This window comes from Heteronotia binoei, chromosome 19 (assembly GCF_032191835.1).
Source record: "Heteronotia binoei isolate CCM8104 ecotype False Entrance Well chromosome 19, APGP_CSIRO_Hbin_v1, whole genome shotgun sequence".
In the NCBI taxonomy this organism is placed as follows: Eukaryota; Metazoa; Chordata; class Lepidosauria; order Squamata; family Gekkonidae; genus Heteronotia; species Heteronotia binoei.
Window position 1 is genome coordinate 28,744,431 of NC_083241.1, and position 14,059 is coordinate 28,758,489.

Consider the following 14,059-nt stretch of genomic DNA (forward strand, 5'->3'; position numbering starts at 1 on the left):
CGTTTTAGTTCTGTAGTCAAACACATTAGAAAATGAGAGGCCCCAGCTATGTTATCAGAAGTCCAAAGCAAGTTCTGCAGAGATTAAGCCAGAAGTAACGAGATGAGATGCAATGATGAAAAACCACAGTCAAGACCAGACAAACTTCTACGAGCAATGAAAACTAATTAGATGAATTTATTATGCATACTATACAGTGTGTGTTGGTAAGGAGCAATTGAAATTTTCATCACTTCAGCATCAGGAATGCATTAAGGGACAACATGGCAAACCAAACAGTTCTTTTGTGGCCTCTGCACAAACACTCTCCTCTAGCTATGAGTCATGAATGGGTGGGACAGCAGTAAGGGGAGGGATATTTATGAATCACTTGATTTAATTCACTAATAACTAATGGGGAAGGTTCAAGGGGGGGGCACTACTAGATACTGTCTTCATTATAGACATACTTAAGCACTACTCATCACTGCATAACGCTGAGAGATTGCCCGACTATAGTGCAGATAGATCTCTGAAAAAGTAATTTATCAAATGGTAAACTCATATTTATACAGTATGTACACAAGCTTTACAGCTTTATCATGATGTAGTAAGCTGAAAGTTGTTAAGTCATCACAGTTTGATCTTCTACTAAAATGATTGTTGATCTACTTCCTTGAATCCTTAACAGTGCAGATGACCGAGCAATCTTCAGTTGTTGAGGTTCATCCAGAGATTCAGGTTCACCACTGGATCAGACTAGTTGTTTCTGTAAGTTCCTTACAAATCCATGTATGTTTTCCTTACAGCCTTAACATTTTAATTCAGTGATGGGAAATGGACAGTTTGCAGAGAGGAATAAAAAATGCAAAATCACAAACTAACTTGGGGGGAAGGAATGTTTAGGTTTACATGGCTATTTATATCTCCCTAGACATCATACTAATTCAACCTGACTAACTGCTGTACAGCAGCAGCAACCAGAAAACAGAGTCATTTTCTGTAGTAAGAATCACCAGGTTTAGGCCACAGTAGTTCAATTCATACAAAGCCCAGATTTTGCATTTAATCACTACTCATACAAAAATAAAGTGATGGGTTGTTTAGACGATCTTCCAAGGAAACCCATTTATTGTCACCTTGCTCCTTATTCAGTAAATGGGATCGTTCTCCCCTCTGTGGTTTTTAAAAGCAAAGTGTAAAGTACGTAGTTGTCAACTGCAGTTAAGAAGATCACACTTAAATGCTACAGAGAGATGCAGTAAGAATCAGGCCTACTGAATTATTACCCATGGACAAAAGTTGGTATGTCCAAGAATTTAAAGGCATCTTCCTTGTAAGACAGGCCAACAACAAAATAGCCCCTGCACAAGTGACATTAATTTTGAATATATCTAAATCTATCACCCTTACATTATACCATGTCTATTCTTGGTATAGAAACAATATTTATTTTTAAGAGAGGGGGTGAAGTCAATAGGAGATAGAAATGCTCAGTACCTTTGAAAATCAGGGCTTTTAGTTACAATACTTAGTATTACAGGCTGGAGCTTTAACATAGTAATTACCCATATTGATTTTAATTTGCTTCTTAAAGGAAGATTTCTATCTTTTATATGGCCCCTCTTGCTATATGCTCTTTGTGGAAGTTGAAGCTACAGTCTGACGGATTCCCCTCAGAGTGAAAATGCTTGGTAAAAACAATCTGAAATTCTTTTAATACCATCCTTAACATTAACTGGTTTTTATGAACAAGTTAGTTAAATATCAATTTTAGCCAACTGCTTTAATCTGAAACAGGTCACCTTTCAGAAATAGTCCCTCCTGGAATATCTACTTATAATATACATTGACAAAAACATTTCTAATTGTTTTCATCTGAATCAAGGAATTAGTTTGTCACTGTAGCATATGTGAAATTCTTAAGTATCACCTGAAAATACTTCCCAATCCAAATGAAACCAGTTAGAATTCTTTCTGACCACACTACTTTTGAGTAAGCATACTTAACATATCAAATGACCTTAAGTAAAAACACAGATTCTCCCACACTTACACATTCCAAAGCACCCTATTGTTCAAAGTCTTAAAAGGTATAGTTTTTTAAAGATACTGAAAAGCAAATACAGCTAGCCTTACACAGTGACCTATACAAGCTGCTTCGTGTAATATATTTGCCTTTAATTCTCTCAGTTCCCCTTTAAGTAAGCCAAACTACCGCTTAGATATACTAGCTGAAATGTTTCTATTTTAGGACTGGAGATTATTATTGATACACACAAAAATGGGCATACTAGTGAAGACAGCTCATCATAGTACTTCAGGTGTCCCCCAAGTCTTCTACATGCAGGTCTGTTGCTTTCAATAATATAATTCTGACTCAGAGGTTTATGACTTTCAAAGGTACAGAATCATTTGTGCTTCCAGTTGGCACATTTTTTTTTAAATGTAGAGATAACAGATATTTGCAAAAGTTGTGCAAAACTATCTTATTTACAGAAATGGCACAAAAGTGAATTCAGTCAATGCACAGGCACACTTCATTCACTGCAAGAACGTGTTCTATGCTACGGAATCCAAAGGAATACCAGCTTCAACAGATAGTTGTCAATAAGCACTAGGTTCACAAGAATTACACCAAAATGGGCAAATATTGCCCAAGTAAAAAAATCTATTGTTAAAGCTGAAGTAGGTTTAAGGCCATTCAAGTTCAAGAGCAGATACGCAAATTAAGTCGGAGCCCCATCTCTCTCTTTTTTTAATACATGCTTTACCTTCTAGTAACTTGTGGTCTAAAACCTCTAGTGTACAAAACCAAAACATAGGAAGAAACACAAACAGGGGAATTGTATTCAATACAAACATACTATGCTGTAACTAAAGTGAACTTAGGAAAGCAGAAACATTAAAAATTGTCAAACTTGGTATTATGTCACTTGCTGGAACCAGCCCTACACTAGCAAATAGTAATATGTACATTTTCAAGTAGAGTAACTTTACATTGTTCTAACAAAACATGTCCTTTTTTTTTAAATCAGTGCATTGTTCTCAACTTATCCCAGGACTACTCAACTTAATTCTTAACAGGACTCTTACAATAGCAGCACAGGCTACCTCTACCTGCAAAGCGATCAGTCAATGACTTAGTGAAAACAAAAAAAAAGAGTGAGAAATAACTATTAAGGAAAGATTAAGGGAATGAGAAGATTCATGCAGTTCTGAGAGTCAAGTCAGCCAGCCAGTTTGCTAGCAACAAGAGATGGTTTTCGCTGTGGAAGGTCCTGTGGAGTAGGAATGTGGTCGCCTGTGACTTCTGTCTTGTCCGGGGCTGTGGTAGGGAGCTGCTTGTTCTTCATTTTTGCTTTTGCCATATTATAATCCCCAGAATCAAAATACTTTTGCTGAAAGGGGAAAAACAAAGTCAGTGCTTGCCTCCCTGAAATGCAAATCACAAGTGCACACAAATCCAGCATTCCCTCAAACAGTATTCAACCCCTCTTTCATTTATGAGTCAGGTTTGAGTCCCGTGGTACTATAGAGACCCAACAAGTGCTTCAGGGTGCTGATCTCTAAGGTGCTACCGGAATCAAATTTAACATTTCTACTACAGACCAACACGGCTGCTCTTCTGAAACAATCTTCATTTATAACTAACTCAGTCATTATAAACAGTACGTTCGCACTTGTGCAGAACTCATTCAACCTTGTTAATTCAGGACTAAATGTAAAGCTTTAAGGTTCAGTAAGATAACCCATCATTGAAATCCATGATTACTTTCACAGTAGGAGCAATCCTAGGCAGGTCTACTCAGAATTAAGCATCATCAGAATTGCAACTGATGCTATCTAACCTAGTGAATGAGAAAGGCAGGACATTTCCTGCAGTAGCAGCTGAAGTTCCACAGAAACACTTCTGCATTTCAGCCACTCATGGCCATCAGAAACATGCCTGTACTACAGTGACCAAATCATGACTATAGGAGCTTAATGCTGGCTGGCTGTGCAAATCCATCAGCCACAGGAATTACTCACTCTTAGCAACTATACATGAGGCATTATGAAGCTGTCTTCTATTACCATCCCAAGCTAGATAAGAGACCCACTATCTCTTGATTTTATTTGAAAATATGCTTCGTCAAGCTACAAGTCCATCTAACCCAGCATCCCATTTCTGTAGCCAAATGCCAACAGGAAATCCACATGAAAATTGGCAGCCCTCCCCTGAAGATGCTGCCCTCCCCCAAGCAGCTAGCATTTGGACAGACCTACCATTCTATCACGCTCTGAGCTTCGTTACAGAAGGTGGTAACATGATAAACATTCTGTATCTTGCCTTTCTAGATACTTCAGTGAACCCTAGAGCTTCATCTCCTCACCTCCATGTGATTCATTTCCTCAGAATCCCAGGCTCCCCCCCCCCAATTTTTTTTTTGTGGGTACCTGTGCAAGTTCTTCTGCAGCAAAGATCTACACCAAGAATTCACTTAGCTTCTCTACTACCTGCCTCCTTGTACCCCTGCAATCTAATGGATGGACCCTCACTGAGAGCTGGCATGGTGCAGTGGTTAAGAGCAATGGACTCTAATCTGAAAAACCAGGTTTGATTCCCCACTCCTCCACATGCAGCCTGCTGGGTGACCTTCGGCCAGTCACAGCTCTCTGGTCCTACAAAACAAGTCTAGCTTGCCACCAGCATAACGCTAAGAGTCAGAACTTGCAACTGCCAGACAATCTTCGAGTCTCCAAGCTACTCTACACACAATGCCATACAATAACTAATTTAATTTTCTTTTTCTGATGCATTTCAATGCATCTTTATTGCTTATCAGGTACATGGTGTTTATAACTGCTCCCCCTCTCAAGGCAGCCAATTTAATGCGATTCAGGGAGGAGAACCAACACACAGAAAGGTTTTACTACATGTCAGAACAAGCATAAGAAATACTATGCCCATTAATTAAGTAGGGCTTTAAATTATACTAGTTGGCAAAACTAATGTGCCGAGGATCACAAAGAAACAGGCCACACTAATATGCGCTGAGGTTAAGAGCAGCTGGCACAATACTCTGGGCCCCAAACAGTTTTGTAGCAACAGAAAGACCAGAATCTTTTTATTCCAGCATGAGTGTTTATGTCCCAGCGCCTACATAATCAGCTCAGTAGTTATGCTGAAACAGAAAGTTACTAAAAGACTGCTTGCAGTGCAGTAGACTTAACATGGAATTTGCTTTTCTGGGTTCTGCAGCTGGCCTTAATATAAAAACTACCATGTAAGGCCTTGAAAAGCATTACAGGATTTACACAGATGAGCAAACGAAGCAATCTGAGCACCCTTGATTAACTCGGAGTTATTTACAAAAACCCCCCAACACTATTTGAATTGACGCCTTCAAGCACTCTTCACTAGGGCAGTCAGTTCACCAGTAATTAGAAAAGTAATATTAGGCAGTGTGAGAATAAATGTCAGAGTGTTACTGTTCAGAACTTTTGATATTAAATCTTCATGTGTAAGATATATAAAAATGTTCCACTATTCATTTACTTTCAAAAAGGTTATATTGTGACAAAAACATTTTATCATCCGGCAAAAGTCCTGGTGCACAGCGACATCCTATTTCTATAAGTTTGCTTGCTGTTGAGGAACAACTTTCCTGCCACAGTACACAAGTGCAGTTTATTAGCCTTTCTGGGGAAAAGACACCTATATGGTTTTAATTCCAGAAAGCCTTTCAAGCTCTTAAGTACTGTTTATGGCTGCTAAGCAACTGTTTACAGCTAACTACTTTTTAGCACTACTCTTATTTCTGGTTTTTAAACATGGGCTTTAGATGCTGCATTTTGCTAGAGGCTGCAGGACAGCTTATAAATAAAAGATTTTAAAATGAATGACCACTAATCCTAAGCATGTCTATTCAGTGTTCCTGCCTACCTGAACAAGTTGAACAAGAAGTACGCTATATTTCATTAAACTTTCAGAAGAGTTTAAAACCACATTGGGATCTGTACCGAGGACTCAGTATGCATACACTCTCAGTACGCATACAAATATTAGTGTAACAGAAGTTCCAGGAGAAAAAGTACCATAGCCTTACAGTAACAATTTCGCATTTTCTTAGACTTGAAACATCTTTGAAGCTGTCTTCAGTAGCAACACTAGACTGTTGAAGAATTTGCATACCTCCTGCTGGGTAAGGTGTGAAAAACAATTCACATTTAAAATGCCATGTGTTACAGAAGCAAGTGTCTTTCAAGGCCCTACTCTTAAGGCTGCTTTGACCCTGTGCACACATTCACTGACGTTCAATTACAATCTACAGGCTTTATACTCAGGAAATACTGTTAGGAATGGGGTGCTAAATATTGAAACTAGCCTTACCAGCAGAACTGGCAAGAATACAGGTTGACAGATTTAAAAGGCTTTCAGCCACCCAACACAGTCCAAGCATACTTACTCCTTTCTGAAGCCTCTTCCTCAAGAAATCTGAGCCCCCGGGCTTTTGTCCCAGATGAGGATATCTGGCTTTCAACTTTGCTTCCTCAGCTTTCTCCGGGCTAATCACCTTGTCTTCCATTTCCTGAAAGAGAAATAATACTACATCACCACTGCCTTCCCACATTCTGCCTTGTGAAACCACTAGTGTGATTTTTTTTGTGTGGCTTAAAACAGTACTAGAGAATCAGTCTTTATACCCATTTATTCCTACAGGCTATTACTACATTTCAAGTTGGACAAAAAGCAGTACGTCTGAAAACACCTAGCTGAAAACTGAATACAGCCTTCCCACCATAGCCACACCCCACCAGAAGTGTGTTATACCATATTTTTCTGACTACCAGGTATTTTAGGAACAATGGGGAAGAAGAGACAAATACAATAGGAAGGCTGATTCAAGCTAAATGGGCTTCCATCCTTGACCCCTGCCAGTCCGGCTTTCGCCCGGGCCATGGGACGGACAGTGCTGGTCGCCTTGGTAGATGACCTCCAGCGGCATCTGGATCAAAGTGGCGTGGCAGTGCTGATGCTGTTAGATCTGTCGGCTGCGTTCAATACAGTTGACCATCAGTTACTGACCCGCCGCCTCGCCGACAGAGGGGTTAGGGGGTCGGCCCTACAATGGCTTTCCTCCTTCCTCAAGGGACGGGGACAAAGGGTGGCAATTGGGGGTGAGCTGTCCCAGCGGCGCACACTAGATTGTGGTGTGCCGCAGGGAGCAGTTCTCTCCCCGATGTTATTTAACATCTACATGCGCCCCCTTGCCCAGATTGCCCGGAGGTATGGGCTTGGGTGCCATCAATATGCAGATGACACCCAGCTCTATTTGCTAATGGATGGCTGGCCTGACTGCGTCCCAGGGAATCTGGACCTGGCACTGCAGGCTGTGGCTTAGGCTGAGCAGGTTGAAGTTGAACCCGACGAAGACAGAGGTCCTTTGCGTGGGTCGCGGCACTCTGGGAGGAGAAATGCCTCTCCCAGTTTTTGACGGTGTGCCGCTGAAAGCGGCGCATCGAGTCAGGAGCTTGGAAGTGCTACTGGAGCCTTCACTATCAATGGAGGCCCAGATAGCAGCCACTGCCAAGTCGGCGTTTTTTCATCTGAAGCGGGCAAGGCAGTTGACTCCCTTCCTAGAGTGTCGGGACCTAGCAACAGTGATCCATGCAACGGTCACCTCAAGATTGGATTACTGTAATGCTGTCTACATGGGGCTGCCTCTGTGCCGAACCCAGAAGCTGCAGCTGGTAGAGAACGCAGCAGCTAGGCTGTTATTAGGGCTCCTGAAATGGGAGCACATACAGCCGGGACTGCGCAGACTGCACTGGCTGCCAGTTGTAAACCGGGTTCGTTACAAAGTGCTGGTTATCACCTTTAAAGCCCTATATGGTCGAGGACCTGCCTACCTGAAGGACCGCTTCTCCCCATATGAACCCCAGAGAGCACCGAGGTCAGCTGGGAAGAACCAGCTGACTATCCCCAGGCCGAAGGAGGCAAAATTAAAGAATACCCGTACACGAGCCTTCTCCATTGCAGCTCCACACCTATGGAACCAGCTCCCGGAAGAAGTGCGAGCCCTGCGGAGCCTTGAACAGTTCCGCAGGGCCTGCAAGACCTTCCTTTTAAAGATGGCCTTTACCTGACTGAACGACTGAAGATTCGCCTTAAGTGATTCCACCATAGTATTTACACCTAATAATAGGAATGTTAATTTTAATTGGAATGTTTTTAAGTGAATGTGATTTCAAAACCTGTTGTATAATTTATTGTATGGACTGAGATGTTGTTAGCCGCCCTGAGCCTGCTTCAGCGGGGAGGGAGGGATATAAATAAAATATTATTATTATTATAAAAAAGTGCAATGCTTCTCACACCAATATCCATTTTCCCTCTCTGTGCACAGATCCATCCATCCAAAATTCAAGCCAGGCCACAGACAGATGCATGTATCCAGCAAAAGAATTGCAACCAACTAACACTCAACTAATGCAAGTGGCACCAGAACAGAGGTTTGTAGCTTGTCAGTATCACTTTCAGTCTGAAGTTCCCATGTGAAACTGATCTCTTGTCAGAAAAAGTGGACCATCAAAGAGGCAGCCAAGTTCTATGAGTCTCCTTGCAAGAAAGCTCTCTTCACACCCATCAGCTCGATCCATTCTAAAAATGGGTAATAACTAGAACCATCTTTAAAGCAACTTTTTGTTCAAATGTCACAAAGCTGATAAACTGAGAGGCATCAACATGTAGTAGAATTTTCAACACACAACTCTAGCAAACTTAGAAGTGTGCTCCTAAAATTCACAGCAAATACCCATTTGGAAGCTACAGCAATGACAGAGTCAGCACAACATCATATCCCATGAGGATGCTTTAGCACTGCAGACCAATCTGTATCAGGGGTAAGAACACTGATAAACCCCAAAAGCTGCACCCTGATAACATTGGCTGCAATCTGGTGGACATTTACCTGCGGGGCTGACTTCTGAGTAGACATGCCCAGGGCTGCACTGCTCAGCCCAGTTTTCTGCTTGCCAACACAGGCTGCAGCATAAAACTGGTGCATTAACCGTCAGAACCAAGACTCCTTAACTCCACTCCTACCCGAAACGGAAAGCTGTCTAGATGCTGACAAGCTCTTCAGATTTAAAAAAAAAAAGGGGGGGGGGGAGAGTCGATAATATTTTTAAGTCAAACCACCACCTCCAATTACAAAAAGGCCACTGGATGCGTTGTCAGCATGTAACCCTCGCACTGTATTTTGCCTGCGGGGGGGGGGGGGAGAAAAAGATTTAGGGATGATGTCACGTTGCACAGCTGCTTCCCGCGTCTCCTCGCTGCGCTGGGGCCCTGACCCAGCTCGGGGAGACTGGGACCTCGACAGCAGCGAGCACGCCCACCAAGCCCTCCCGCTGAGTTCCACAACGAGCAGAGGTGGAAGCCAATCCAGCGGGGCGTCGGGCAGTTCCTCCCAGCGGGGCAAGTGCGAGGCTGGGCCAGATGCTGCAGAAGCACCCCGTCACCACCCTCAGCCACGCCGTATAAACACCAACCAAGTGGCTTTGCTCTTCGGAGCGGTCTTCCACGAGGAAGAAAGGTTGAGAGCTACGGCTAGCGCCGCACACACGCCCCCATTGCTATCCGACCCCCCCCCACACACACACACACCTCCGCCCAGCTCAAGACGAGGCCTCTGCTCGCGCGGTTTCCTTCCTATAAAGAAAGAGAAAACGAGAGTGGCCCCCTGGCTCGTTCCCAGTCTCGAGCTTCAAGCTTCCGGGCAAACAGAAGGGACTGCACCCCTCAGAGAACTCAAGCTTCTTTCATGCATCTATCAGTCAGCGCGCGAAGGTGGGTGGGTGAGCGGGCGAGAACCCCCTCGTCGCCCCCATTCCCTAAAGTTTTCCCCGACTCCTCAGCGAAGCCGCGGCCTAACTTCTTCCCGCTTCCCCCCGGCGGCGCCCTCTCTCTCTCTTTCTCTCCCGGGGGCGCCCCGCTGACCTTCTGCTCCTCCGCAGAAGCGGGCTCCGGGCTCTCCGCAGACATGGCGCGGCTTCCCACACAACAGCAGCCGCCGCTCTGACAGGGAGAGGAAACGCTGGAGCCGGCGAAGCGCAGCCGCCGCCGCTACCACAACCGCACACAAGATGGCCGACGCGTCGAGGACGGCGAGTCCGCAGGTTCAAACTTCTTCCGTCGCGGCGAGCTGCTCTTCTCCGCCTCCTTTCTAAATCCTGCCGCCCCAGAGCGAATGAATGAGCCCGACGAGAAATGACGAGAGGTCCGGGTTGTAGTCATATTCCTAGGCCGCCGCCGCGGCATTCTGGGAATTGTAGTTTGATAGCCTTAATAGTTTTTTTTAAAAGCAATGATGGAGGAGGACGGGGGAAGAGACTGGGCTCAGGTACCTGTGGCCTTTCAGGAAGGTTTGCTTGCCAGATTTATGGAGCAGCAGTCCAGTAGCCATAATGGTTGAATGGAACCTCCATGTTCAGGGGCAGTGTACCCCAGGATATCAGTTGCTAGGGAAGGCTGTAGGCTTCCCAATCCCCAGGTCCCAGAGGGGGATCCCCCGGTTTTACAGGCTTCCCCCCTCCCCCAGCCAGCTGGCCGGCTGGGGAAGCCCCACCCCCACAGCCATCATGCACCTCCATGAACGATTCCCATAGGGAATGATGGGGAATTGATCCACGGGTATCGGGGGCTCTGGGGGGGGCTGTTTTTTGAGATAGAGGCACCAAATTCTCAGTATACCATCTAGTGCCTCTCCCCAAAATACCTTCCGTGTTTCAAAAAGATTGGACCAGGGGGTCCAATTCTATGAGCCCCAAAAGAAGGTGCCCCTATCCTATGGAAGGAAGGCATTTAAAAAGATGTGCAGTCCCTTTAAATGTGATGGCCAGAACTCCCTTGGAGTTCAATTATGCTTGTCACAGCCTTGATCTTGGCTCTGCCCCTAATGTCTCCTGGCTCCACCCCCAAAGTCTCCTGGCTCCACCCCCAAAGTCCCCAGATATTTCTTGAATTGGACTTGGCAACCCTAGAAGGCTGTGACTTCCATCTTCCAGTTATTCTGGCCTTCCTACAAGTAACTGATGGAATCAGCATTCTGTTGACCTGATGGTCTTCAGGACTGATGCAGCATATGGATTAGAAAATGCCTCTTCTTTTATGGGGCAGCTACTGGATTTAGGACTAACTTTAATCTTATTTCAGATGGAAGTAACCACTTTATTTATAGCCTGTCTTTATTTTTGAAAACATCTCCATCATCCATCAGAGAATATATGATGGTGCAGCCAGACTTTTAATTTGCAGATTTCCCAACCTACTTGGATGGAAGAGCCTCTCTGTATTTCAGAAATCTGATCTCAATCCCAGATGTATAAAAGAACAGATCGAAATAAGAGGAGATCATTGTAAGATGTATAAAAGAACAGATCGAAATAAGAGATCATTGTGTTGTAGCAGATCATAACATAAGAGAAACCATGCTGGATCAGGCCAGTGGGCCCATCCAGTCCAACAGTCTGTGTCACACAGTGGCAAAAACCCCAGCTGCCATCAGGAGGTCCACCAGAGGGCCAGGATACTAGAAGCCCTCCCACTGTGCCCCCCAAGCACCAAGAATACAGAGCATCACTGCCCTAGACCGAGTTCCATCTATACACTGGGGCTAATAACCACTGATGTACCACTGCTCCATCTGTTTATCCAATCCCCTCTCAAAGCTGTCTATGCTTGCAGTCATCACCACCTCCTGTGACAGTGAATTCCATGCATTAATCACCCTTTGGGTGAAGGACTTCCTTTTATCTGTTCTAACCCAACTGTTCAACAATCTCATTGAGTGCCCGCGGGTTCTTGTACTGTGAGAAAGGGAGAAAAGTACTTCTTTCTCTGCCTTCTCTTATGTAAGCATAATCTTGTAAACCTCTGAAGAAGCTCACTGAGTCTCATCCATCTGACATTCATGTCTTGTGGCTCTCAAACATCTGACATTCATGTCTTGTGGCTCTCAAACATCTGACATTTATTCTTTGTGGCTCTTATGTTAAGCAAGTTTGGCCACCCCTGTTCTATAACATCCAAATCTAAGCTGAAATTCAAAATCTGCGCCAATGCTCATAGTTTTGAAATGTGACCTAGAACCTTCTTTTTTCAAGGACACCAGATGTTTAATTCTGCAGTTTTCCACAAAATTTAAGAAATTTGTTTCTCCTGAGGTGATGGAAAAAGAAATCTCTTAACAGCTATTCTCTCTAGAGTCTAGGCTTGCCAATCTCCAGGTCCCAATGGGGGTTCTTCTGCTTTCCCAGGCTGCTTCCCGCCCCCAGTCAGCTGGCTGGTGGGGGGAAGCCCCGCCCCCAGAGGACCATGTGCGTTTCTACCTCCGGGGGCTTCAGTCTCTGATTGAAAGGCTTCCTCTTGGGATGGAGTGTTTGTGTTACTTTGAAGAAGTTGACAGCAACTCGTGAGTAGAGAGGCCAATCCCCCTTCAGAGTCCCCAGAAATGGGGGTGGGGGGGACGTCTGCTGAGCATTATTCTCTATGTGGAGATTGATTCTCATAGGGTATAATGGGGAATTTATCTGAAGGTTTCGGGGGCTCTGGGGGAGCTGTTTTTTGAGGTAGAGGCACCAAATTTTCAGTATAGTATCTAGTGACTCTCCCCAAAGTATCCCCCAAGTTTCAAAACAATTGGACCAGGGGATCCCATTCTATGAGCCCCAAAAGAAGGTGCCCATATCCTTCATTATTTTATATGGAAGGAAGACATTTAAAAAGGTCTGCGGTCCCTTTAAATGTGATGGCCAGAACTCCCTTGGAGTTCAATTATGCTTGTCACACCCTTGTTCCTGGCTCCGCCCCAAAGTCTCCTGGCCCCACCCCCAAAGTCCCCAGATATTTCTTGAATTGGACTTGGCAACCCTACTAGAGTCAGTACGTCAGTTAGGAAAACAGTGCTTAAATTCTACATTGAAAGATCTCTGCAGTCACACCCTTGACCGAGAATACTGAATTGTCCTTAATCTGCAGATGAGGTACTCACTGAGAGTCAAGCAAAGCCATTATCTACGACCTTTTTAATATAGGACATCTCTTATGGGCAGAAAAAGACTGAAATCCTCCCACTTGGCAGCTACGACATGGGGCAGTGCTGGTGTGCAAAAAGCTCAGGAGTATTTCCCCATGCAAATTGCAAACTTTCCAAACAAGCAGAAAAGCTGCAGCAGAAGTGAAACTGATCAGCCCACCCAGTTCAATGGCAGCACACCAACCCACCTGCAATGCCGAGGCAGCTGTCAAACAGGTTAAGGCCCGTGGGTTTATTGTTGTACAATTTCTGGCTGAGAGACTTCCGGGGTTGGAAAATGCCGAGATGAACTGCTTCTCAGAAGGGGAGCAGGCTGGAACTTCTGTTAGGGGTAGTGGAAGGCAATCTAATGCCTACTGCCTACTTTTCTCAGACAGAGATCAGTCCAAGATATGCACAGGAAACTTTGAGGAGATTTACCTTGGCTAAAAGGGAGTCCCGGGGGGGGGGGGCTCCTTTAAGGGATCTCCGGAGACGAGTTGCATTTTCATCATCTGCAGAAGTTTCGAGTCATTTATTTGACATAAGCTCGACAAGATCCTAATCTTCTTTGATACTGCTAAACATCTAAAGCTATACAAGACCGGTGTTGATCTGGATAACTACAGAAAAGGTACAGATTGCTATCTTTCATTCCGGGATTAATTAAAGTTAAACAAAATAAAATCAGAAGGTGGGAAATTGAAATCTAGAAAGCTTGGAAGAAGAAGGGGAGAAGGGATGAAATTTGGACTTTGTAAATTTAAAGGACAGTGCTAAAAAGTGGAAAGGAATTTATTGTTTTGTCTACTTGCGGTTTTGGAGAAAAAGCCCCATCGTCATAAATTTGCAGCTCCCACAGCCAACACAGGAAATACATCAAGTATCGTGAGAAAACGGGATTTGGTGGCAAGCAAAGCAGGAAGTATCAGATGGAAAAGGGAAATCATTGAAGCAGCCAGCCTACTCTAGGACTATAATATCATAAAAAAAAAATCAGCGGCCATTGCTAGAAG

At 44.3% G+C, this 14,059-nt stretch overlaps 1 protein-coding gene across 1 annotated transcript; it reads right to left on the reverse strand.

Moving 5' to 3' along the window:
- Positions 1 to 157: 157 nt before the first annotated feature.
- Positions 158 to 10,253, reverse strand: ARPP19 (cAMP regulated phosphoprotein 19). The gene is made up of 3 exons (XM_060260379.1): positions 9,968 to 10,253; positions 6,432 to 6,554; positions 158 to 3,380 (listed from the first exon to the last, which is right to left on the reverse strand). The coding sequence occupies exons 1-3, from the start codon at positions 10,010 to 10,012 to the stop codon at positions 3,210 to 3,212; spliced, it is 339 nt and encodes a 112-aa protein (XP_060116362.1). The 5' UTR covers positions 10,013 to 10,253; the 3' UTR covers positions 158 to 3,209.
- Between the last annotated feature and the right edge of the window lie 3,806 nt (positions 10,254 to 14,059).